The sequence below is a fragment of the Aphanomyces astaci genome, assembly GCF_000520075.1.
Source record: "Aphanomyces astaci strain APO3 unplaced genomic scaffold supercont1.1, whole genome shotgun sequence".
NCBI classification, from domain to species: Eukaryota; Oomycota; class Saprolegniomycetes; order Saprolegniales; family Verrucalvaceae; genus Aphanomyces; species Aphanomyces astaci.
Window position 1 is genome coordinate 110346 of NW_009798264.1, and position 22024 is coordinate 132369.

Below are 22024 nucleotides of genomic sequence, written 5' to 3' on the forward strand. Positions count from 1 at the left end.
ACACCCAATCTGACGACGAAAGGGTGTAATTAACCGGAAACACTCGACGTGCATGGCTCGTCCACGGGGGCTTTGAGGGGTCGTAGACTTGCGCGTACAATAAACGATACGTCCGATCGTCCATGGCCCGAACGGCCACGGGGCTGTTGTTGTTATTGGCAGGTTGGTCGAGGCTTTGGAGGCCTGGGTAGATGTGTATATGTCGTTAAAGCCAGGGAGTAGAAACACACATATTGTACCGTGCAGTAACGCCGCCACCGCCCGGGGCACGTTGTCTGGACATGTCAAGTACACGACGGCGTCGCCGCGCGGGCGCTTGGTGCGCGGACACATCAACACGTCGATGCGCGGGTACAGTGTCGCAGAGTCTATCTACTCGGAGCACCATTCGTCAGCTTAACTAAACCATTTCCAACTACAGAGTAGGAAACCAACGTACTTGGACGCCAAACGGGCGACAGAGACGGGCCAACGTGGCTTCTGTGACACGGGGCGATGTGGGGAGATAGGACAGGTACAAGCTTCGAGCGACCGTGGCGGAATCGACTACGATGCTGGAAAGGTCCATGACCAGGGGCGGATGGACGGTTAAGGCTGTAGTAGTAGTAGTAGTAGTAGTAGTACTAGCAACAGAAGGAGGCGGAACCGATGGGAGGTGGTTGGCGGGTACTACATGTCGTTCGTGTGAAGGAAGGAGGGCGGTCTTTGGGCCCCATCGACTCACTTCCTTGCGACGACGTTTCAGAGGCGGTTGGGATAAATCTGACGTCGGACTCACAGAGTGCCGGAGGGTGTCGAGGCTCGATGTACTCGACCGACGACTCAGGGCCGGGGGGCAAGATGGTGAAGATGGTGAAGATGGTGACGCAGGGATGGTCGTTGTGAGGAGGCTGGACGTGCTGCTGCGACGTGGTAGGCGTGGCGTGTGTGACGTGGTGCGTTCTGGGGACGCGGGGGTCTTGTCTGGTCGGGGCTTTTTTGGAATCGCCCATGTGTCTGTGACAACGTGTGGCGGGGGCTTTCGATGGTGGCGATGTTTGGGCTGATGGGGAAGTGGCGACTCGGACTTGTCAGGCGGCGGTGGCTCGTCACACGGCTTGTTGCTTGACAAAGCAGCGCACGCGTCAGGCATGCCTTCCTCTTGACATGTTAACTGGTCTGCTACGACTAAACTTGGCGGCGTCCTTTCAACGTCGTCACAGGGTTTCACCGTGTCACAGATCTGTGACAACGTGTGGACGGCCGCGTCGTGATCATGACGAGTGGCTTCGATGGATTGCTCGTTGTTCGATGCTGCCGATGGCAACAATACTGTGCTCGTGGAGATTTGAACCGCAGGACATGTCGACGAGTGAGAAACCACCGCGCTGTCGGGAAGTAGTTGGATGGCCTCGCTTGCTTTGGCCATGGAAGGAATGGACGGCTCGGACGAAGATAGAGGTCGGGTACTGGTTGGTGGTGTGGTGTCGCTCCAGCATGCCACCTCATAGACTGCCGGTTCGACTTTGATGAGGACGTGGTCAGTATGAAAGTGCTGCACTTGCTGCTGGCGGGACACGACGGGGTCGTTCGTTGTGGATGCGTTGGCATATTCGGTTGGTTCGGATGACGTTGGATTCTCGTCGGGAATTGGCTTAGATGGAGGCATGTCATGGTTCAAAGGTGTGTGGGATGGCGATGCGACAGCTGGATGACCCAGGACGTGGTAAATGTGCGACATCGTTCGATCCACTTCGGAGGTTGAGCCATTTGGGCACAACAAGGGTGGTGGTCGTGGTGGCAAGTTGTCCATGGTGATGTCCCTGAAGCTATGGCGAAGGAGCAACGCATGCAAGCTGTCCCACACATGACGGTCGTAATCCAAGACGGACATCGCGGCCCAGTCCACCGGTTGAATCGACGACTTCAAGCGCGTCATCAACCTGTCCATGCGGTCGAAATGAAGCGATAAGATGCGATGCTGGTCGATTTGGTCATGGTCGTCGTGGGAAAACGCCGTGAGGATGACGCGGAGGACGTCGATCGCGGTCATGGTGGCACTCTCGAAGCGGTCTTGAAGGTACATGTACATACGATAGGGACATTCAATGGATTGCACGGCGACTTGCAATGGTTGGGAGAGGAACGAGAGAAGGTACATGCGTGCCTGGGCCTGGAATTTCGCCATGAACAATCCGTGGATCTCGCGGAACTTGAGCTGGCGGAGGGCTGCGAGGCGGAGGTCGTCATTGAGCTTCCTGTCTTCCAACGGCATGCCATTCGTTGGCATCCCAGGCTTCTCTTGTCGCCGTAAGGTTTCGACATCCATGGCAACGTCCACAGCGGCCATGGTTTGCGTGAGTACACGGGGATCGTCAAAGGAAGGCGAGGTGTAGTATGACATCCATCCATGAGCGGTTGCCGCCATGGAAAAGGCATGTTTCCATGTGGGGAAATTGTTGTCATGTAAGAGGACTACTGGGCTGCCTTGCATGGTCGTGTCACTGCAACCGCCGACACCGCCCGATGGCGCCATCATCCGAGAATTGTGCTCGCACGCCATTGGGCGGTCCACCACAACCGGAAAAACGTAAAAGACGCCGTTTTGACCAGGGTAGGTTTAACTCTTCGAGCCCGGGGTTTCGGGGTTCCACATATAATGTTACCGGGGCCGGCCACCATCTAATGTACCAGGTATATTAGTATGCTTCAGTGTCCAAGATACAATAGCCACTGCTCCATATAAGCAGCAGGTGGCTACCGGTAATGGTCAAATTATGTGAGTACTATCTAGTAAAGTACAGTAGGACTGCAGTGTCGATCTTATTGTCCGGATACGATGTATCCGGACATCTGGTTGTCACCTCCACGAGTTGCAGTATACTAGTACTTACCAACCCACGATTTGGTGTTAACAGTAAGCGAGCGCATGTCCGGATAAGATTTATCCGGGAAATGAGCCCACCTTGAGAAATTCCCAATGAATACTCGTAACACATCAGACAGACTACAGTAGTATTCCCAAAATCCAATTTTCACACTTGTCCACAGACCCAGACCAAGCTACGTCCGTATCTGCAGGTCCGCGGACTTGACGTCCCGTGGAAATCATTTGGAGTATCCAGGCGTACTTAACACGAACTCATTATTTGGTCATCCATACAAATACCAAGTAAAAAAGTACACTTCGTCGTAGAACAGACCACGTTGGGTAATGTAAAGTAGCAGCTGCGGCATGGCCTATTTATTGTAAATATCTTCCGTTTTTCCCAACAAGAGGAATCGATAGGACATTCGGTGAGACACACGATTGGGGCTTCCTCCTTACTCCCGCCTGCACAAAATTATACACACGACCACCGCTACGCTACGATGCGCGCAATTTTGAGGGGGATTCTTTGTAGTACTATTGTACTATAAACAGGCAGGCCAGCGGAGAATGTACAAATTTTGGTCATACTATGATTTTCAAACTTCGTCCACAGAGCTCAGTAAGCCACAGAGATTTCGGAACGCGTCCTTGACTATTCGGCCATCTTCACATGCCATTTGCACGCTTTCGGAGGTCGGAACAACCGCGAAAACTTGCATGGCGCATGGGCCCTCGATGGATTCAACGGCCGTCCCTGCGCGTGTCATTGGACACATTTTGTTCTTTCTTCCAATGGAATGCCAGTAAAAATGTCAGTAACGTTTTTGCATACTTGTAGAACTCAAAATGGATTAGTTAGATAATCAATTATCCTATATATTGTTAATAACCACTCTGGCCTTTCCCATAGTAGCTCAAATCTGATTTTAATTAGAGTACGCATTAAAATACATACTTTCGTATTGATGATAACTACTGTACTCGGACATCACACCTGCTCCTTGTTCTGATTACTCTCCAATCCAGGAAGTAAATCCCCATTGTCCCAAGCTCGTTGGGATAGAACACGAGGTTAAATCATCGAGAAACAGCTCCAACCGAGTTGAATGACATGCTCCCACAAGATAGGGCGATGCTTCACTTGCCGCCATTATCCCGTTGTTGACTGCGAGGACGCATGCAAATGCGCTTTAAATCATTTGGTCTTGGACATTCACAGGGAGCTTCGTCAACAACCAAAGCAAACCACACGTTTTGGAGGTATTTCTACGTGTCTTAACCCGCTCGGATGGACGAGATTTCCCAATCTGAATGCCTTTCAGTTCATTCGCGTCAACCCAAAGGTCAATCTACAATGTTCGTCAACACATGTGGTACTTCCCAGTGGTTTGGGACATTCTAAAGAACGTACAGCTACTATTAATAGTATGTTACAGTGGTAGAGTCTAAGTTCACTGATGTGGCTGCTCTCATGTAATTGGATGAAACAAAAGTAGTTTTTCTTATTTGTCCAACAAACGTTCTAGTACCATCGCATGATGGCGAAGCATTGGCTCACACGGAAGAATCTCCAACTCGCACAGATCTTCGTACTACTACTTGAAAGCATTTACGCGTGTTCATGAAGGTGTATTCTGTGAATCCCGAGAAGGGGGTGGCATCTGCTAGACGGTGGGAATAGTTCGATGTCGATACCTCCATTTTCCTAACGTTACGGTGAAAAGTGATTACTGTATAGTTCCCGTGGCCTTTCTGTTAATACAGTAGAACAGTGCATGTCATACAAAGCCTGTAAAAATTTTGCGGTCCAAAATGGCTCCATACAAATCTTCAAAAGACAATTTTTGAGTGCATTCGCTCTATAAAATTGATAGTAAGACGAATCGACTAATAGAAGCCAATCGTGAAAATTCACAAAATTGACAAAATGCATGCTGGCCAAGTCACAGTCATTTTGCATTGGAAAGGTGCTGAATTGAACCAATTTTGACCGGATAAGTGGTCTCAAACCGGATAAGCTATGTTGTGCCGGATAATGCTACAGTAGTAAGTAGTATTTATTTTCGCTGGTTATTTTCCAAAACCCTTATAACGTTCCGTGAATCCTCTAAATTAATATAGCAACCTCTAGCACCTTATCATATCCTGAATGGAACCAGTTTGTAGAAGTTTGAGGTTTCAGATGACGGGCACTATAGTACATACAGTACTAGGCTTGGTTGATGTGGGAATGCCGGATTCGTTCAAGGGACCTTACGTGCTTTCCCTATCAGGTGGAGTTACAATACAGTTCAATAACTTGCATAATATCCAATCAGCGTCGACCACACCCAGCCCATTTATGTACGAATCGTACTTAGAGGGATTTAATCAACAGACACTTGTACTTCAAGTGCAAGGACTTAAAAGAGGCACCCAAACACAACACCGTAATTTCCTGTGTAACCATTATATTATACAACTCAGTATACATTAACCAAGTGAACTATAAACTGTATGATTTTATTTTCAAACGTTGACGTTGTTGAATTTGCACATTTGATCAGAACAAAAGTGCCGCCGAATTCTCTAGGCGTATGACACATAGCGCGACCCCGCGCGGCGGAGGGTTGCATCCGAGTAACCAAGACAGCAACGCTGCATATGAATCCATCGATGTGCTAGATGGCGAAGAGTTAAGACGGGATGGAGCAATCGACTCTGTGGATGTCGTGGTATCCGACCAACGTTCGATTTCGTCCAGGCCCGGCGCGATGCGGTTGATTCCCGTGGCAGTCCGGCGTCTCTTGGCATCCAACTCAGGCACGTCCAACGACAATAGGTCCGACACTACCACCGCCACAACAGAAACCTACGAGTCCCATGCGACTCCAACGAACGTCGTGACCGACGTCGACGGACTGCTTCCGTTGGATCTGGACAAGGAGTCGTCGGTGCACCGGAAGTCCGTCGCGACGACTGTGGGTGGCCCCCACGGTAGCATACACACCGCGAAACCTCGTCGTCCAGGCGCGTTTCCCTGATCCCCATGCTTCCGTCATTTACGCTTGCATGTTCCCATAGACATGACACCGTTCTCTATCCCCCGCGTCACCCTCCAGGAAACACAGCGATACACGTTTGCCATCATCCTGCGCAACAATCAACAAGTGGAGCGGTGCGCTTGTCTGTCGCGATCTTGGACTCATCATGGTTGCGTAGGCTATACAAGGACCGGCTCAAGGACGCGACCAACGTCATCCAGCGGACCAACCTCACGCCCGCCGACATGTCCGCGCATGTCGCCGCTCTCCAGCAGAAAGCGCTCCGGCGACTCGTCCAAGCGGGCCTTGGCGTGATTCTACTTGACAACGACACGTACATCAGCGACAAGGACGCCAAGCACGGGCAAACCGACAACATTTGCATCCTCGTGGACCCGTACAAGGTACTATTATCATTTTCCACACATCTCGTGCCTATATATATATATATTTCTTCGTCCAAATGTATATCTAAATATATATATATATAAATATGAACTGGCGTAGAACAAAGGATTGCTGAACCTCGAATTTATGCGCGAAAAGGACGAGCTTGCGATCAACCAAGGCAACGCCACGGGCCGTTTGGGCGAGGCTCGTCTTCCCATCTCTGGTTTGAAACGCAATATATATATATATATCTTGGTTGGAATAATTCTATGAATATTTTTTTCTGGTAGGGTCCAAGGACATTTGCTTTTCTCCAGCGTTGGAACTCCAGCTGACACACAATATCATCCGCAATGCATTTCGAGATTACGACCAGGACGTGTGCGATTTAGATCGGAATTGCGTGCCCGATGTGCTGGACGTCGTGCATGCGATGCTCCCGTTGCATGACAAAAAGTAATTTTTTATATCGTTTGATCTATCTACCCCGTCTTTGTATATATATATATTTATGGTTTTAAGGTAGACCATAGCTTTATGTTCTATATACGTACGGATGTTGTCAAGAAGAATTCAATTTGACAAAAAGTAATTTTTTATATCGTTTGATCTATCTACCCCGTATATATATATATATATATATATATATATATATATATATATATATATATATACTTTTTTTTATTAATTTGCATATTTTTTGTGTGGTTTCTAGGTAGATCATACCTATTCGTTGTATACCTGTGGTGAGCTATTAAAAAAAAGTGCATATATATATATATTATATGCACTTTTTTTTATTAATTTGCATATTTTTTGTGTGGTTTCTAGGTAGACCATACCTATTCGTTGTATACCTGTGGTGAGCTATTTATTCTATTTGACGATTTCTAATTTATTTATTTGAACGTCGTAATTGGATGAATAAATATAAATTGCATGCGGACGACAACTAACTTTGTTTTATATATGACGTAGGTTTAACAACGAGTTTTTCAAAGAATACCGCCGACACACGTTCAAGTTAAGGTGGGGCAAAACGGTCACGGGGAATTCCGAGCGGTGGGCCATCGAAGGTTGGAATATATATATATATTTCTCGCTCTTTTTGGGCATTTTGACACCACGTTGGTAAATATGTATGTAGAATTGCGGCTGCATTTTGGCGAACGGGTGGCTTTCCTATTTGCGTTTATGCACATTTACACCAAGGCGTTGCTGCCGTTGCTGCTGATGTTGCTCACGTACTACTTGGCGTTGCGATTTGGGCCCAAGACATGGGACACGTACCTGATTGGGCTGGCGATCCTGGGCTTTTTGATCACAAGTGTATGGGCGCCAATGTTGTTGCACGTGTGGAATCGAGAAACGCTGCTATTGGTGGAAAAGTGGAACCTGAACGGGTATGATTGGTTGAAATGTTGTTGGTCCTGGATGTGGATTGGCTGACGATGATCGCGTGTAGGTACAAGCAAACAGCATTTGAAGCGAACGACGAAAACCCGCACTTTGAGTACACGTGGGAGCAGAATGTGCTGACCCATCAGTACGAAAAGGTGCCCAAGACAAGAAAACTCGGCGCCATGCGCGCCACCATGGGCTTCTTCGTGCTGCTCAGCTGCGTCCTCCAGTGCATTTGCATCTTGCCCTTTATTCAAGTACGTTGCCTCGTAGTAGTACTAGTAGTAGTAGTAGTAGTACTAGTATTGTCCATTGGCCCAAATATCCGACTGGTGTGCTGAATCTATATTGATCCATGATTGATGCGTTTGTGTGAATGTGAAAAGGTAGGTGTCTTCCGGGGATTGGAATCAATCACACACTAATTTAAGGCTCACACTAATTCGATGTGTTGGTATATGGATTTGTATCGATTCATATATCGGCTGATACTTGTGTGAACACTTGGTTGTGTCGATTCATGCTCCGGTTTAGAAGAATTACAACAACAATACTAGTAGTACTAGTATTTCCGAAAGCTCCAGCAAGGGCGACTAGTACTAATACTAGTAGTACTAGTCGTGGTACGGAAAATTTGCTCCATTTTTTAACGTGTGTAATCTGTCGTTAGTAGTACAAGTAGGAGTCGTTATACTGTATATTGGCATTTGGCTCGAGTCTGTAATAGTACTAATAGTAGTACTAGTGTAGTGTATGTAGGAGGGAGTTTAGTCTGCAATGTTGTACAGTGTTTGAGAGGCATTTCTATTTCGTCCAAGTTTGTTTGTCGATATATGATATTTTTGGCTAGAACACATTCTCAACTCATACTACACAATTGTCCACATTTCAATTGAATTGGACAATCATATTCTGTCTCTGAATAGTGGTATGTCTACGCCAAGACAGTGCAAACGTGCGACGCGTGCAAAGCTGCGTTGAAGTTGGTGCCTGTGGGCGATCAGACAATTTTCGACTGTCGGCAGTTCTTGACTTGCTTTAATTCCGAGAGTTCGCTCGTGGGCACGGATCGATGGGTGTACATCCTTGTTCAAGGTATCATATATATACATATATATATGCCTGTTATACGATATATATATATACATATATATATATATATTGATCATGCAATAGGGATTGTGCTGGGGTTGATGATCGACGTGGTATTTTTCGAGTTTTTCCGGTGGCTGTCGATCAAGTTTGTGCACTGGGAAAATTGTGCGAAAAAGACCCAATTCGAAGCCAAAGTACGCAATGTCATTTATTTATTTATTTATTTCGTCGTAGTTGATCCATCGGTCGTTTGTGTTTGTGTGGGCCAACTGGTTCTTTTGGTTTTTGTTCCTCGCGTTCATTTACCTCCCGTACGGCGAAACCATCAACGGGTACTTTAAGCAGGTACGACGACCCCCACTCCATATATCCTCCTTCGCTTTGATATATAACATATATGAAAAATACTTAGTTTTGCGACTGGCTCGATATCAAACTCAAGTGGGTATGGGACCCAACGTTGCTGTCACTGGACCAGTTATTTGTGACGCCACTAGTCGCGACCCAGTTCCTCAATATGATTCTTGAGACTTGGGTCCCGTACCTGATGAAAAAGTACCGCGGCAAACCATTTAGCATCCGATACTGGTTCAATACATGGACGTGTACGCTGAGACGGGAGATTACAACCCACGCCAAACGCGCAGCGACCAACAAATCGGCGCGCAAACTGTCCAAGGATGTGTCGTCCTCCACGCGGTTCTTTGTACCCGTGCTCGAACGCTCGGATGACGACAACCAGCACACGGCGTACGAGGTACAGAAGGATCATGATTTGATATATATATATATATATATAGTGTGTTGTACTCGTGATTTCCTCCTCTGATATAATATATATATATATATATATATATATATATATATATTGCGTGTTGTACTCGTAATTTCCTCCTCTGATATAATATATATATATATATAGTGTGTTGTACTCGTAATTTCCGCCTCTGATATATATTATATATATATATATATAGTGTGTCTGGCGGTGGTTGGTTGAATCAACCGCCGACCAATCACCGGACCTTTGAAATTTCATATAAACAAAAGTTGAAGTGGTATCTTTGGGACTGATCAATCTTTTTAGCCAATCATATTGCAACCTTCATTCTTTGTAGCCAATCATACACCTACAACTATCTCTATATGCATAGAGACTAGTCAATGTTCATCATACTGGGGTCGATATATGTTTGGAAATATACCTACAGTACTTACTATATCTATTGTATACTTATTGTTTTGCTTGGAGTATATGTTTGTGGATTTCTTCTTTGCTCGATATAATAACGTTATGTCGAGAACATCATTCGATCCTGCCGAGTATGGGGTGTATATATATATATATATATGGAGACCTTGATATACTTACTCGTCAAACGGTAGTCTATAGTATGTATATATGGCAATCGTCTTGACGTGGTGGTATATTGCTTGTATGATCTAGTCGCCTTGTCTTACTAACGACTAACTACTACTACATGTAGATTGTGGCCGAGTCGACACTCCCAGAGTTCGACACCCAACTCGACTATTTAGACGCAGCCATTCAGTTTTCGTATGTCGTCATGTTCTCCGTCGTGTGGCCGCTGCTGCCAGTTCCGGCGTTCTTGAACAACATCCTCGAAGTCCGCGGCGATGCTTTTCGATTGCTCTTTTGCCACCGCCGCCCCATGCCCCGGCGAGATGTAACTTCAATCCCGTTCAATCAAATTGTATCTATATGTTTTGAGTAGGTATCGATTGGGGAATGGGCTACGGTGCTCCAGTACGCCAACATCATTGGCATCACAGTCGTATCAGCATTTATCGTCATGTACGACTTTGATTTACTTGGATGATGATCATGATGTATGTGCCAAGGGAGTGGATTGTGTTTATTATTGTATCAATATAAATGCTAGTTTAAAAAACCTACGTTGATTCTGGAACTATCTATCTATCGATCTATATATATATATATATATATTGCTTCTGAATATTGCATTGATGAACGAATGTGCATACGTTTGTGCACGAAATTATTTTATTTTTGCGACGACAGGGGTCTCTTTTTTGCTGTGAAACAAGGCCGTGCACTGTAAAAAAATATTATTTATTTCATTTTCGCCACGGGACATAATAAATATTATTTCATATTTCGCCACGGGACTAATAGCTGTCTGTGCAGGTACCACGGCATTGCGTACTACATCAACGAGTGCAATTTCTACTTCTCCAACGCGGATATGGTGCCGCTGTTCACGGTCAAGACATCCGCGGCCGTGAATCCGGCGCTGTGTGCCGCGCAGCTGAACGGCGACCGCGGACAGATCATGATGAACCAGGTGGTAGCGTTCATCGTGTTGGAGCACTTGGGGTTTGTGATTCGGTATCTCGTCACCCAGGGCAACAAGGTGCCTTCTTCGATCGGGAACCCGAGCTACTTGCGGTTGAAACAGCTGCGCGAACTCACGGCCAAGCGGGCGGCGCTCGTCGAGCAGTTTGAGTACATGAAGCAGCTGCGTCTGATATTTGACAAGTTTGATCGCGCTGGCATCGACCACTTGTACGAAGACGAGCTCGCGGGCTTTTTAGCTGAATGGGTCGGCACGGACAGATCCAAGCTCAACGCGTCTATCTTGTTTCGATATATGGACAAGACTCGCCTGGGCAAAGTGCCGTTCTCGACCTGCTGCCTCATGCTCCGCCACGCAGAGTACGATCGGTTCTTCTCGGTACTCCTCGGCACTTGTGACTCGCTCGACAACTTTCGAAACGACGGCATGCGCCTCTCCGTCACGGACGACGGACTCGGCGCCCATGCCCGGCACTTGTCGCGGTACCAATCGCTGTCGGATGCGACTCCTCGGGCAAGAGGGACCTCGGGTGACTTTGAAGATTCCGACAACGACAGTCTCTTGCAGACGCCGCCCCAGTCGTCGGTACGGCAGCGTATGTCATCCTCGTCGTCGTCCATGTCAATGTATGTCGATCCAACACGCACGGCGGTGTATTCGAATGAATAAACAAAAAAATGCAATGAGATGGGTGTATATTGTACATAGTTGTTGATTTAGGGATTTTACAAATGTATAATACATGCATTGGAGACGACATATCTGTGGAAAGAGACCTTCTAAATCTCTTCCACATTTACAACATTTTCAAACCCCCGACACTAGGAGATTGTAGCTGACTTGTTGCTGACATACATTCAAGTTGCGTGCTACAATGTAGATAGGGTAATTAATATGTTATAGAAGCTACATATGAAAAGGATAGTATTTATTTGCAAGGGTTTTCGTCCAATATTTTTGTGAGTCTTAACTGTAAATTGATTTTATACGTTAGTAGTATTAATACTGTTTACTATTAATACTACGCAGTAAGAAGTTTGCGGTTAATATTATATATATATATGTATATTGCGCTTTTAACACCCAAATTTGCCCTATTCAAGGGATCGTTGAAATCACCAACTCGAGCAAAGTAGTATAATTGGCTAAGAAGATCAAAGGTTGATTGTAAGAGAATGAAAACGTTGTTCTAATGTAGTGTCACATTTACCTCTTAAACTTGGTTATGTATTAGATTTCGAAGGGCCGGCACACAATATCCATGTTTTATTCGGAAATCAACAGAAATCAACACATTCCCACGAAATATGAATATTTCCATGCTTTTGATTCAAAACTCAATTCATCTACTGATGAAACGACGAGGGATGGCTTGTACTATTTTCGACCACTTATTTGCCTTGTTGCGCAATTGCCGACTGCATGAGATGGCACGCCAGGGCTGGGTACCCCATTTCAATGAGCCGCAGGCGAGATCCTTCCGCGGCGATCTTACGCTTGAGCGGACTCGGCGCGTTCGGGCCGTCCATGTCATGGGGTCCGTGAGTCGGCGGTACCATCATGACCACGTCCGCCTTGGACGGGCTCGTGCTCGTACAAGACGGGCGGGACGGATGCTTGAGATGGATGGTTTCCACCACGTAAATGTTCTGGATCGCATGTTGCTCAAACACCTAAGGCAGGATATGAGATATTGTCAATAGTGGTTGAATCCGAAAATTGACCAATCAAAACGCAGAAGTCGAATCAAGGAGCCAATCAAACTCTAAGATTCGAATCAAAGTAGTGGAAAGGGCAACCGTGTCACAGACGCGGATGAATCACCCCAACACTCCAAGTTATGGCTAAAGGACAACAATAGGACGATGATGCACATGTACAATAACATGGACCTCGCCGATCGCAAGCTTCACGAGACATTCGACCAGTGCGTCGACACTCTTGGATTCGACGCAAATGGTAAAGTAGGATCCTGTGGACGTTGCATCGTTGATGGACGTGGCAAGGGATGTGATTTCCACCTACGACATGGTGCGAATGATTGCGCGATGGAGAGAGAGTCTGGGCTGTACCTGGACAGGCTTGGTGGGAGTAGCCAGGCGCCACTGCTGCCGCTCCTTGTACAGCCGCAAGCGCTGCAATGGGAACTTGATCTCCACTTGCTCGAGTTCTTCCACGCCACTCCCCACGATCGCCTGCTTCACAGCGTCGTCGTCCTCCATGTTCATGTCCTCGGGCACATGCACACGTTTCTTCAACCATTGCTGCGCCCCACATGTGCCTTCGATTTCCTTGGCACACTTGATCTACGTCATGACCGCTCTCAATATTCGACGTTTCGTCCACGAGGTACCTCCAACATGGGGGCCGACGACGACGTGAGGTTCCGAAACTTGATGCCAATGTTTGGCATCGGCAACACGATGAAGAGGTCCGTACGGCACTCCGGAAGCAGCGCTTGGCTGACCTTCAATGCCCCCAACGTGATGGCCAACGTGTCCAACAGCTCTTGCGTGACTTCATTCAAGACGCCACAGAGACGCCATTCCCACATGATCGTTATCGCTTGCTTTTTCAATCAAGCCAACTGAAAGTTCTCAGGGTCTGATATTACAGTTACGCTATAAATAGCGGCCAAGGAGATATTGACACTCATCCAAGTCTCATCCCTGGAACGATGCATGCATGATGTCGTCTACCTGTACTAGCAGGCGGAACGATTGCCGCCGCCATCGTCATGTCCTGTCGCCTTCATCTGTCCACGACCTGCATATATACATGCCGCAGCCGAAAGCGCGGGGAAGTTACGCACTTTAGAGGACGTTAGCTTGTTTTTTGTATGTCTTGTTTAAGTACGACACCAGAGAGCGTTTTGGTTGGCCCATCCATTCGATGTTCATTGCATTCACCTTTCAACATGCACCGGTTCGTCCTTTCCGCGGCTCGAAGGAGTCTGCGCGGCGGTATTTCGTCGACGTTTCTCTCAATGCGCCCCTACTCGGCAAGCACAAGGTACGACGTGATTGTGATCGGGGGTGGGCATGCTGGTTGTGAAGCTGCCGCTGCTGCGGCGCGAACAGGTGCGACAATGTGTTCCATCGGCTCGAAAGCTCGCTCATAGATGCAAATTCTTATATTCATGTAGGTGCCCACACCGCGTTGCTTACACAGGTAACATAACCACCGTTCCGTCCTGTCATAACGTCGTTGATTGTGTCATCCGTGTAGAAACTGCAAACGGTGGGCGAGATGTCGTGCAATGTACGTGCTGGTCGTCGGATCTATGATTGCTTGGTCTGATGCGACGTGGTGCTTGCAGCCGTCCATCGGTGGGGTGGGAAAGGGCACGCTAGTTCGTGAAATCGACGCGTTGGACGGTCTCATGGGCCGAGTTGCGGACGCCGCCGGCATTCAATTCCGCGTACGTTTTCGAACGATTTAAGTGTACCTTTTCTCTCTTAACCTGCATGTGTAGATGCTCAATGCGTCCAAAGGTCCGGCAGTACGCGGGCCACGCGCGCAAATGGACCGCGACATTTACCGCCACAACATGCAAGTTGCACTTCGAGCCCAAGGTATACGAGGACAACACGTCGCGACTTGTTGCATTAACGGCCATGCTCGACAGAAAACTTGGTCCTGGTGGAATCTGGCGCTGAAGACATCTTGCTTTGCCCTGACACAGGTCGCGTGACGGGAGTAGTCACTTCCGACGGCAAGACGATTCACACGTCTGCAGTGGTACGTGGTTGCTGGCTCATGTAGCGTATATAACCATCATCGTCACAGGTGATCACGACGGGCACATTCTTACGAGGGCGGATTTTCATCGGCGACAAATCCTTTCCCGCCGGCCGAACCCTCCGCGAATCGTACGAGTCTCCATGATAAATGGCCGTTGTCGCGACCATGTTGTCGGCGTGACTTCCATATAGGCAAGGGGTCGAGGCGCCGTCGATGGGCCTGGCCGCAACGTTGGAGCGTTTAAAGTTTCCCCTGGGTCGGTTGAAGACGGGCACGCCGCCTCGACTGGACGGACGCACCATCTGCTTTGACGGTGCCTCCATACATATATATATACATACATATACATACATACATATATATATATATATATATCGTTGTGTTATTTCCAACATGTGGGAAACCTATGCATAGGCTTGGAAGTGCAGCCAAGCGACGCCGTGCCGACCCCGTTTTCGTTTCTTCATGCATTCAAACAACCCCTTCCCCTGCAATCATCCTTCCGCCCGTGCCACGTGACGTACACAAACGAAGCGACCCACGCCATCGTCCGGCAGAACCTTCATTTGTTGCCCCAGTACTCGGAGAACGACGGCAACGGCATCGGCCCTCGGTACTGTCCGTCGATCGATGCCAAGGTCACGCGGTTCGCCGACCGGACGCGGCACCAAGTGTGGCTCGAGCCCGAAGGTCTCAACAACGACGTCGTGTATCCAAATGGTAATCTCTGACTATACCCCCGTACATGCATATATCAACACACACTCACGGGAGGGGGGGGTGTAGGGGTGAGCACAGCCTTGCCAGAACACTTGCAAGTGGAGCTCATTCGCACCATTCCCGGGTTGGAACGGGCTGAATTGGTCAAGCCAGGGTACTCTGTGGAGTACGACTATGTGGACCCGCGATCACTGCACCATACGCTAGAAACCAAACAAATCCCAGGGTTATTCCTTGCCGGGCAGATCAACGGCACCACAGGTACATTGAGAGTGTCTTGTCAGATTATAAAATACATATCCAAGGCGATATTGACTGGAGAGATGTAGGGTACGAAGAAGCTGGAGCCCAGGGCGTCATTGCAGGGGCAAACGCAGGCTTGGGCGTCCTCGGTATGCTGTGTAGATTGATGTGACGACATTTATTCTTTCTTGCTATATTTTACCACAATTGTAGGCAAACCATCATTTAGGTTGGACCGGGCGGACGGGTTCATTGGGGTCTTGATCGACGATCTCGTGAGTTTGGGGACAAAGGAGCCGTATCGGATGTTCACATCGCGGTCGGAATACCGGTTGATGCTGCGCCAAGTAAGTCGTGTGAATGACCAGGGTTATGGTGGGGGACGCGTCGTCGGAATGTTTTATCCCTAGCTTTCATATATATATATATATATGTTGGAGGTAATGAAAACATAGTATTGAATTTTTGGATTGGGTGTTTGTGTCTGTAGGACAACTGCGATTTGCGCTTGACAAGACGAGCGTTTGAAGCGGGGTTCGCGTCTGAGAGTCGCATGCAGCTGCTTCGAAGCAAGGAAGTGCTCGTGAAAGACGCGTGGAAGAGCCTCCTGGGCTTTCAAATGGACCCCCATGAATGGAGCAAGATGGACAACTTGACCATTTCCAAAGACGGTGTCAAGCGATCGGCGGCCCATGTGCTCGCGTTTCCCCACGGTATTATATCATCATGGATCCAATACAACCAAGTATTAATATATATGGATCGTGTGTGTTAGTCTCGTGCGACGATATGCTGGCGATGTGGGCAGTCAAAGGCTACAACCACGGTATCCAGTCGACCAGAAACTCACTTGTTCCAGCAGCATGTACACAAAGTACCTTATGAATGTATGTAGATATCCATCCCAGTGTTCGAGAGTACATGAAGACGGAATGCTTGTACGCGACCCAGCTTCGGCTGCAAGAAAAGGAGATCGATGCGCTGCGGGCCAAGGCCCACGTTCGATTGCCGGAAGACTTGGACTATGCGGTACTTAATGACGCGCAATCACATGTTTACGATGATGATGATGCTGTTGTTGTGGGCGGGGATGAATATATATATATATATATGTAGTCGCTGCCGATGCTGTCCAACGAAGAAAAGGAAAAGCTGGTTGCGGCGCGCCCCACGACTTTGCATGCCGCGAGTCGCATCAGTGGCGTCCGGTCGGCCACGCTCTTGTTGCTGTATCAATATGTGTCGCGCACGAAAAGAGCCAAGTACAACACACCAACCACGCCCCAAACAATCGCCAGTGACCTTGCGTAACACACTTGCACCACCAAATGTACCAACTAACGTAACTGCGACACTGTTCACGACGACAGGATAATACATTTGGTCACCAACACGAACACGAATTCGCTTTCATATCCGTTACAGATCACATTATCATGCCCACAGTACACCGACAACGGCATCTTGTACTCATTTGCAAGGTGGTTTATTGGCAGAATATATACAGTACATATTCGAACAACAAAGTGTGGTGTCTCAACTGACACCATGTCAACATGTACATGTCGTGCAAGTTTCCCATTACGAGTGGATGTCGTTGAGCTTTTCCAAGGCCAACATGAGCGCTTGGGTGCCAAGGCGGCCGCCGTTTGCTTGACTCTATACACCAAATACTCATTACATGTCCTCCCCACGCAGATGTACTGTAGGTATGTAGTACCTGCACCGCAACAAACAACTGGTTGGCCAGCGCCAGCCCAGGCAACGACAGACCCATGCTACGTATCCATGAGATATGGTTAGCTCACATGTAAATCGCAACGATGTCACATACGCCTGGGATTCCTTGAGCGCAATGCCCAAGTCCTTGAGAAAATGTTCCACCATGAACCCAGGGTTGAAGTCGCGCTTGGCGATGCGTGGCCCGAGGTTGTTGATGGACCACGAGCCCGCCGCCCCGGCGCCGACGGCCGCGATGGCTTCGTCCAGGTTCAACCCGCTCTTGTACGCATACAACAGACCTTCCACGACCCCAATCATGTTGGTCGCAATCAGGATCTAATGCCATTCATTCATGCGATGAGAATGAATCAATGCTCAATTTGTGTGACGGGAACGTACCTGGTTGACCATCTTGGTGTGTTGACCGGCGCCGGCCCCGCCCATGTGTCGGATGTTCTTGCCCATGAGCTTGAGCAGCGGCAGGACACGCGCGATGGTGTCGACGTCGCCGCCTGCCATGATGGACAACGTGGCCTCCCTTGCGCCAACATCTCCACCCGACACCGGCGCTTGAAGGGTGTTTTCGTTAGTTGACGGTGAGAATGGATAGACGGTAACGTTACCATCGATGGAAGACACGCCCTGGCGTTGAGCCTGGTCAAAGATCTCCTTGGCCAGGCTCGGTTCGCTCGTCGTCATGTCCACAATGATTCCACCCGGCTGCATCGTCGACAACACTCCATGTTCGCCCAAGATGACCTGGACTTGGTTCCGTCACAATCGGTCAACTGTGAAAGATGATTCGCCGTACCTGGCGCACGTCGCTAGGGTACCCCACAATCGTAAAGACGATATCTAATCCACACACTGCATCAGTCCACGCACTGAGCACATGTACATAGCGTCGCTGATGGTACCCGATTGTCGTGCGACTTCTGCCGGTGTCGTGGCCAGCACCGCGCCTCTGTCTACAAGCGATTGACACTTTGACGACGTGCGGCTGAAAGTCGTCACGGGGTACCCTCCACTCTGCCCAGATCACCATGAGCCACAGAATTCTCGTCAAGAGTAATACCACACCAAGATGTGCCCACACATGCTCTTCCCCATGATGCCTGCGCCAATAAAGCCCACTCGAAGCGTCGATGCTGCCGTCATCAGTGTTTTGACAATCTGAAATGCATCGAACTATTATGTTTTAAAGGAAAGCAAGTTTAAAAGTATAATCTCATACAGGTTGACCAGTTGAAGCAGCCGTTGTGGCGCACTTTCGCAGGACAGCATGCCAGAACCCCCTGCTTGCTCATGATCAAGAGATACACACTCTTCGAAGGGAACGCGGACATTGCGGTCACAGACGACGGCATGTCGTTCGAGTACTGGGCGATGGACCCGGAACTAGGAGCGTTCGACAACTTTCCCGTCTACCACCACTTCGTTGACATCCCGCCGCTTGCTACGTCTTCACCCCCCACTACTCTGTCGAAGCGATGCACATGTGGCCGACTTCAAGATGCGCTTCCTCCGTCGGGTATTTGTCCCTGTGGTTACATGGCCATCGTGTAAAACTCAATCTATTTATCCTTGTTATGCTGCTTATTCGCTCGCAAGTCGCACAAAGTCGGCCCGCGCCATCACATCTTGATTGTAGATCGAATACGCTTCGGTCGTGTCCATCGAGGTGTCGGCGACGGGTCCAAATCGCGCCTTTGTGAAAGCGTCCATGCGCTCGGGGGTCCACTTCCGATCTGATGCGTCGCAAGTGTCCACCATCGGCTTCAAGATCGCGTCGTAGTCTGTGACTTGAAAGAACACGAGCGCTTGCCGTCGTCGCGTCGTCAATGTCGACGCATGCACGGGTTTGACTACACGATGCAGAGTCGCCTTCAACCGGTCGTTGGACCACCGCTGTAAGATTTGGCCGACATTCACCAGCAACGACCGTCCGTCTTCGTTGCTGTCGGGGGCTATACCTACCCACACCACCTGTTCTTCGACTTCGATCTCTTTCGTCCCGAGCGTTGCAAGTGGATGGAGCACTTCCAGGCAGGCCGTCCCCACGCCGCCTTGAGCATCGTGACTGAGGATAGTAAAACACGTGATGTCCGCATGCGGCATAAGCACCATGCCGCCGCCTTGCGTGTCCTCGGATGGATGCAGGCGACTCGCGTTCATGCTGCTGGCGTGCCGTCGGGCCAAGTTGAGCAGTGCCTCCTCGTCGGGTAGTTGCAGGATGCGGGCGAAGATGCGGAAGAGGACCTTGCCCAATGCATCCATCGCCGCGTAATACGCCGTCAGCGCCGCGCGAAAACCAGGCACATCCTCTTCATCCGGCCACAGCACCTGCGGGATCGGCGGCGTTGCAAACACATGCCGACCGAAATCGGTGTAAAAGGGGTCGTCGGATAAATCCTTGTTATCCGGACGAATGCAGCTCCACGTTTCGCGCCCTTCTCCGTTGTACATTTTTGGAATGCCACGGTAGCCCGTGGGTTTATATGGCCGTGGCGCCGCGCCGTCAGCACGGGAAGAGGACGGGGGTAAGGTTACGGCTTCCTTGATGGCGGGATCGCAGTCGAAGAAGCGGCGCATGGCATCATGGGCATTCAAAATGACGTCCTTGGGGAACGATGCCCAGGACACGCGGAGAAATCCGAGAGAAGCACACTGAGTCTCGATGGCGGCAAGCACGTCGGGGTTCAATGGATCGGAAATGTCCACGGTCGGAACGGGAATGACGGGCACGAAGAACGATCGGTAACTGCGCGAGATGTGGGTGAGATTGCGCGGCGCTTGAGAGAACTCTGTCGTCGACGCAACCGTCCATCCGAAATAGTCTCCACCGTCCTGCGTCCATGCATATCCCGAGTCAGGTGCGACGCAATGACGGTCGACGTCGGCGTCCCACTGCGCGCGACTTGTGTATTGAAATGACGCCGATACAGTGATGTGACCGACGACACGCACATGAGGAGTTGCTGCCAGGTCCACCACTGAAGGGAGCGCGGACGACCCCACGACCCCGTTCGGCGATTCCAATAACCAAATGGGCTTGTGGAGCAGGTGCGTTGGGAATGCATACCGTCGGGTCTCAATAGTCTTGCGTCCACTCAAGATCCATGACGTGTACGGAGCTTGACATTCCAGGAGCACATTGACGGGCGGCATGGATGACGAAAATGGCGTTGTCACATCACTTCATGTAGTACGTACCGTACACAATAACTACCTAGTGCTCAAGAAATTCCGACTTCAACCCAGAGTCAGGTGTTTGACCCAGAATATAATAAGTTTCGTTTGTACTGAATAGAAACATCAAGTTAAATTTAAATAAGTACTTGTATCTGTATATAATTGTTTACCGCCTTCGCAGCTATTGCGAACGTGACGATCATACTGGGCATCTCCAACGGCGTTTTTGAAAGCTAAGCTTAGAAACGACGAACAGGCCAAATCTTTTGCCCTACGTTTTTCTATTTAACCTATATGTTTTGGGGCAAAACCTACTTGGGATGAGCGTTAAACAGTAATGTGCCGGATAATGATAGGTTTAACCCACTCCAAACAGTAAATCATTGATATAGACTTGATTAAAGTATTGCAAAATGGGCTAGCAAACGATACAAATATCTATTTATACAGTTATTATTCGTTTATAAAGTAATTAATTATCATAGGTTTAACGACCTGCAAATACGGTTGAAACACTGTAACATAATTTCTGGAATATTGATATTGATACTGCGCTGTAAAGTTAAAATCACCCAGCGGGCACTTAATGGCCTCGGCCGCGTATTAACTCACTAAGGGTTTCATTGTTGCGGTCACTCGTTTTATCCAAACATATCAATTCTGACATTCTATTGGGCAGGAAGTTCGGCAAATCAATGATGCATCGGCAAATCAATGATTGTTTCCGTTAGTACCACTTTTCCGGACAAAGCGAAGGTCGTTGGGTAGGTCATATCGCTGTGGCTTCTTGTCTTTTTTGTCCTCAATTTCAGTTCAGTTATTAGAGATAGTCGCATCGGAGTAATTTTCTGATTGCAATAGCTTCCCAATGATAGAATGATGTAAATATAACTGATTTGTGAACTAACGTTATTATATTTGGCGTTCATCTGCCCCATGAAATGTAAAAGGCGAATATAAGTATAAAATGCAATATAATCTGAAATCAATTACTAGTATAAAATTCGAATGTTTAAATAAATTCTTCAAATTTAACTGCAAAGGTACTGTACGACAAATACGGCAGCAACAGTGAAGCTCTTTGTATCAGGGGATTAGTCGTCGATTCAGGCTAATAAGAATAACTAGCAGTTTAAACACTAGTATACGAACAATCTTGTAAGTTGTATGTCTGGAGATATTTTTATCCAAGTCATATTGTTGACTAAAGCTCCGAACCGTACACTATATCTACCTAGACCTACAATTGTTGTGTTTATTCTAAACTGGAGCGACATGGAGAATCAATCGACGCTAACGTTACC

At 48.3% G+C, this 22024-nt stretch overlaps 7 protein-coding genes across 13 annotated transcripts; 4 read left to right on the forward strand and 3 right to left on the reverse strand.

Annotated features, from left to right (window-relative positions):
• The first annotated feature begins 1221 nt into the window (after nt 1-1221).
• H257_00045 (hypothetical protein) lies at nt 1222-2357 on the forward strand. Its single transcript, XM_009822528.1, has one exon. It carries the CDS (start codon nt 1958-1960, stop codon nt 2291-2293), a length of 336 nt encoding a protein of 111 aa, XP_009820830.1. The 5' UTR covers nt 1222-1957; the 3' UTR covers nt 2294-2357.
• A 3040-nt stretch (nt 2358-5397) lies between these two features.
• Nucleotides 5398-11846, forward strand: H257_00046 (hypothetical protein). Of its 4 annotated transcripts, XM_009822529.1 has the most exons (15): nt 5398-5860; nt 5915-6008; nt 6053-6278; nt 6382-6487; nt 6555-6720; nt 7243-7340; nt 7412-7667; nt 7730-7922; nt 8592-8760; nt 8842-8954; nt 8995-9105; nt 9173-9517; nt 10248-10448; nt 10497-10576; nt 10931-11846. In XM_009822529.1, the coding sequence occupies exons 1-15, from the start codon at nt 5428-5430 to the stop codon at nt 11766-11768; spliced, it is 3429 nt and encodes a 1142-aa protein (XP_009820831.1). In that variant the 5' UTR covers nt 5398-5427; the 3' UTR covers nt 11769-11846. The 4 variants fall into 4 exon arrangements, with proteins under 4 accessions (XP_009820831.1, XP_009820833.1, XP_009820832.1 ...); XM_009822531.1 differs by having other exon boundaries at nt 10248-10576; XM_009822530.1 differs by lacking the exon at nt 10931-11846 and having other exon boundaries at nt 10497-10693.
• A 525-nt stretch (nt 11847-12371) lies between these two features.
• H257_00047 lies at nt 12372-13698 on the reverse strand. 2 transcript variants are annotated; one of them, XM_009822533.1, is made up of 4 exons: nt 13453-13698; nt 13172-13405; nt 12992-13120; nt 12372-12772 (listed from the first exon to the last, which is right to left on the reverse strand). In XM_009822533.1, the coding sequence occupies exons 1-4, from the start codon at nt 13651-13653 to the stop codon at nt 12491-12493; spliced, it is 846 nt and encodes a 281-aa protein (XP_009820835.1). In that variant the 5' UTR covers nt 13654-13698; the 3' UTR covers nt 12372-12490. The 2 variants fall into 2 exon arrangements, with proteins under 2 accessions (XP_009820835.1, XP_009820836.1); XM_009822534.1 differs by lacking the exon at nt 12372-12772 and having other exon boundaries at nt 12787-13120.
• A 300-nt stretch (nt 13699-13998) lies between these two features.
• H257_00048 (tRNA uridine 5-carboxymethylaminomethyl modification enzyme GidA) lies at nt 13999-17248 on the forward strand. 3 transcript variants are annotated; one of them, XM_009822535.1, is made up of 16 exons: nt 13999-14179; nt 14245-14270; nt 14328-14360; nt 14419-14520; nt 14575-14674; nt 14728-14840; nt 14889-14971; nt 15035-15156; nt 15258-15563; nt 15630-15824; nt 15893-15955; nt 16020-16153; nt 16297-16519; nt 16582-16632; nt 16702-16835; nt 16923-17248. In XM_009822535.1, the coding sequence occupies exons 1-16, from the start codon at nt 14017-14019 to the stop codon at nt 17115-17117; spliced, it is 2043 nt and encodes a 680-aa protein (XP_009820837.1). In that variant the 5' UTR covers nt 13999-14016; the 3' UTR covers nt 17118-17248. The 3 variants fall into 3 exon arrangements, with proteins under 3 accessions (XP_009820837.1, XP_009820838.1, XP_009820839.1); XM_009822536.1 differs by having other exon boundaries at nt 16582-16835; XM_009822537.1 differs by lacking the exons at nt 13999-14179; nt 14245-14270; nt 14328-14360; nt 14419-14520 and having other exon boundaries at nt 14527-14674.
• Nucleotides 17198-18698, reverse strand: H257_00049 (hypothetical protein). The gene is made up of 8 exons (XM_009822538.1): nt 18609-18698; nt 18446-18557; nt 18340-18383; nt 18152-18287; nt 17928-18097; nt 17641-17864; nt 17527-17584; nt 17198-17465 (listed from the first exon to the last, which is right to left on the reverse strand). Exons 1-8 carry the CDS (start codon nt 18684-18686, stop codon nt 17388-17390), a joined length of 900 nt encoding a protein of 299 aa, XP_009820840.1. The 5' UTR covers nt 18687-18698; the 3' UTR covers nt 17198-17387.
• A 135-nt stretch (nt 18699-18833) lies between these two features.
• On the forward strand, nt 18834-19094 carry H257_00050 (hypothetical protein; the record flags this gene model as incomplete). The annotated part of the gene is made up of 1 exon (XM_009822539.1): nt 18834-19094. The coding sequence occupies one exon, from the start codon at nt 18834-18836 to the stop codon at nt 19092-19094; it is 261 nt and encodes an 86-aa protein (XP_009820841.1).
• Nucleotides 18989-20809, reverse strand: H257_00051 (hypothetical protein). The gene has a single exon (XM_009822540.1). The coding sequence runs from the start codon at nt 20694-20696 to the stop codon at nt 19125-19127; it is 1572 nt and encodes a 523-aa protein (XP_009820842.1). The 5' UTR covers nt 20697-20809; the 3' UTR covers nt 18989-19124.
• Nucleotides 20810-22024: the final 1215 nt, after the last annotated feature.

What these genes read in the sequence shown, in the direction of transcription:
- H257_00045 (XM_009822528.1), top strand. Translation starts at nt 1,958, where the DNA reads ATGCTGGTCGATTTGGTCATGGTCGTCGTGGGAAAACGCCGTGAGGAT.
- H257_00046 (XM_009822529.1), top strand. Translation starts at nt 5,428, where the DNA reads ATGACACATAGCGCGACCCCGCGCGGCGGAGGGTTGCATCCGAGTAAC. An exon ending in TCCTCGTGGACCCGTACAAG is followed by an intron (nt 6,279 to 6,381) that starts GTACTATTATCA and finishes GAACTGGCGTAG; the next exon opens with AACAAAGGATTGCTGAACCT. An exon ending in GGTGTACATCCTTGTTCAAG is followed by an intron (nt 8,761 to 8,841) that starts GTATCATATATA and finishes ATCATGCAATAG; the next exon opens with GGATTGTGCTGGGGTTGATG.
- H257_00047 (XM_009822533.1), bottom strand. Translation starts at nt 13,653, where the DNA reads ATGTGGGAATGGCGTCTCTGTGGCGTCTTGAATGAAGTCACGCAAGAG. An exon ending in CTCCCACCAAGCCTGTCCAG is followed by an intron (nt 13,121 to 13,171) that starts GTACAGCCCAGA and finishes ACCATGTCGTAG; the next exon opens with GTGGAAATCACATCCCTTGC. An exon ending in TGAAGCTTGCGATCGGCGAG is followed by an intron (nt 12,773 to 12,991) that starts GTCCATGTTATT and finishes ATCCTGCCTTAG; the next exon opens with GTGTTTGAGCAACATGCGAT.
- H257_00048 (XM_009822535.1), top strand. Translation starts at nt 14,017, where the DNA reads ATGCACCGGTTCGTCCTTTCCGCGGCTCGAAGGAGTCTGCGCGGCGGT. An exon ending in CCGCCGGCATTCAATTCCGC is followed by an intron (nt 14,521 to 14,574) that starts GTACGTTTTCGA and finishes CTGCATGTGTAG; the next exon opens with ATGCTCAATGCGTCCAAAGG. An exon ending in ACGCACCATCTGCTTTGACG is followed by an intron (nt 15,157 to 15,257) that starts GTGCCTCCATAC and finishes ACCTATGCATAG; the next exon opens with GCTTGGAAGTGCAGCCAAGC.
- H257_00049 (XM_009822538.1), bottom strand. Translation starts at nt 18,686, where the DNA reads ATGACGGCAGCATCGACGCTTCGAGTGGGCTTTATTGGCGCAGGCATC. An exon ending in GCATGTGTGGGCACATCTTG is followed by an intron (nt 18,558 to 18,608) that starts GTGTGGTATTAC and finishes TGATCTGGGCAG; the next exon opens with AGTGGAGGGTACCCCGTGAC. An exon ending in AGTTGTTTGTTGCGGTGCAG is followed by an intron (nt 17,466 to 17,526) that starts GTACTACATACC and finishes TTTGGTGTATAG; the next exon opens with AGTCAAGCAAACGGCGGCCG.
- H257_00051 (XM_009822540.1), bottom strand. Translation starts at nt 20,696, where the DNA reads ATGCCGCCCGTCAATGTGCTCCTGGAATGTCAAGCTCCGTACACGTCA.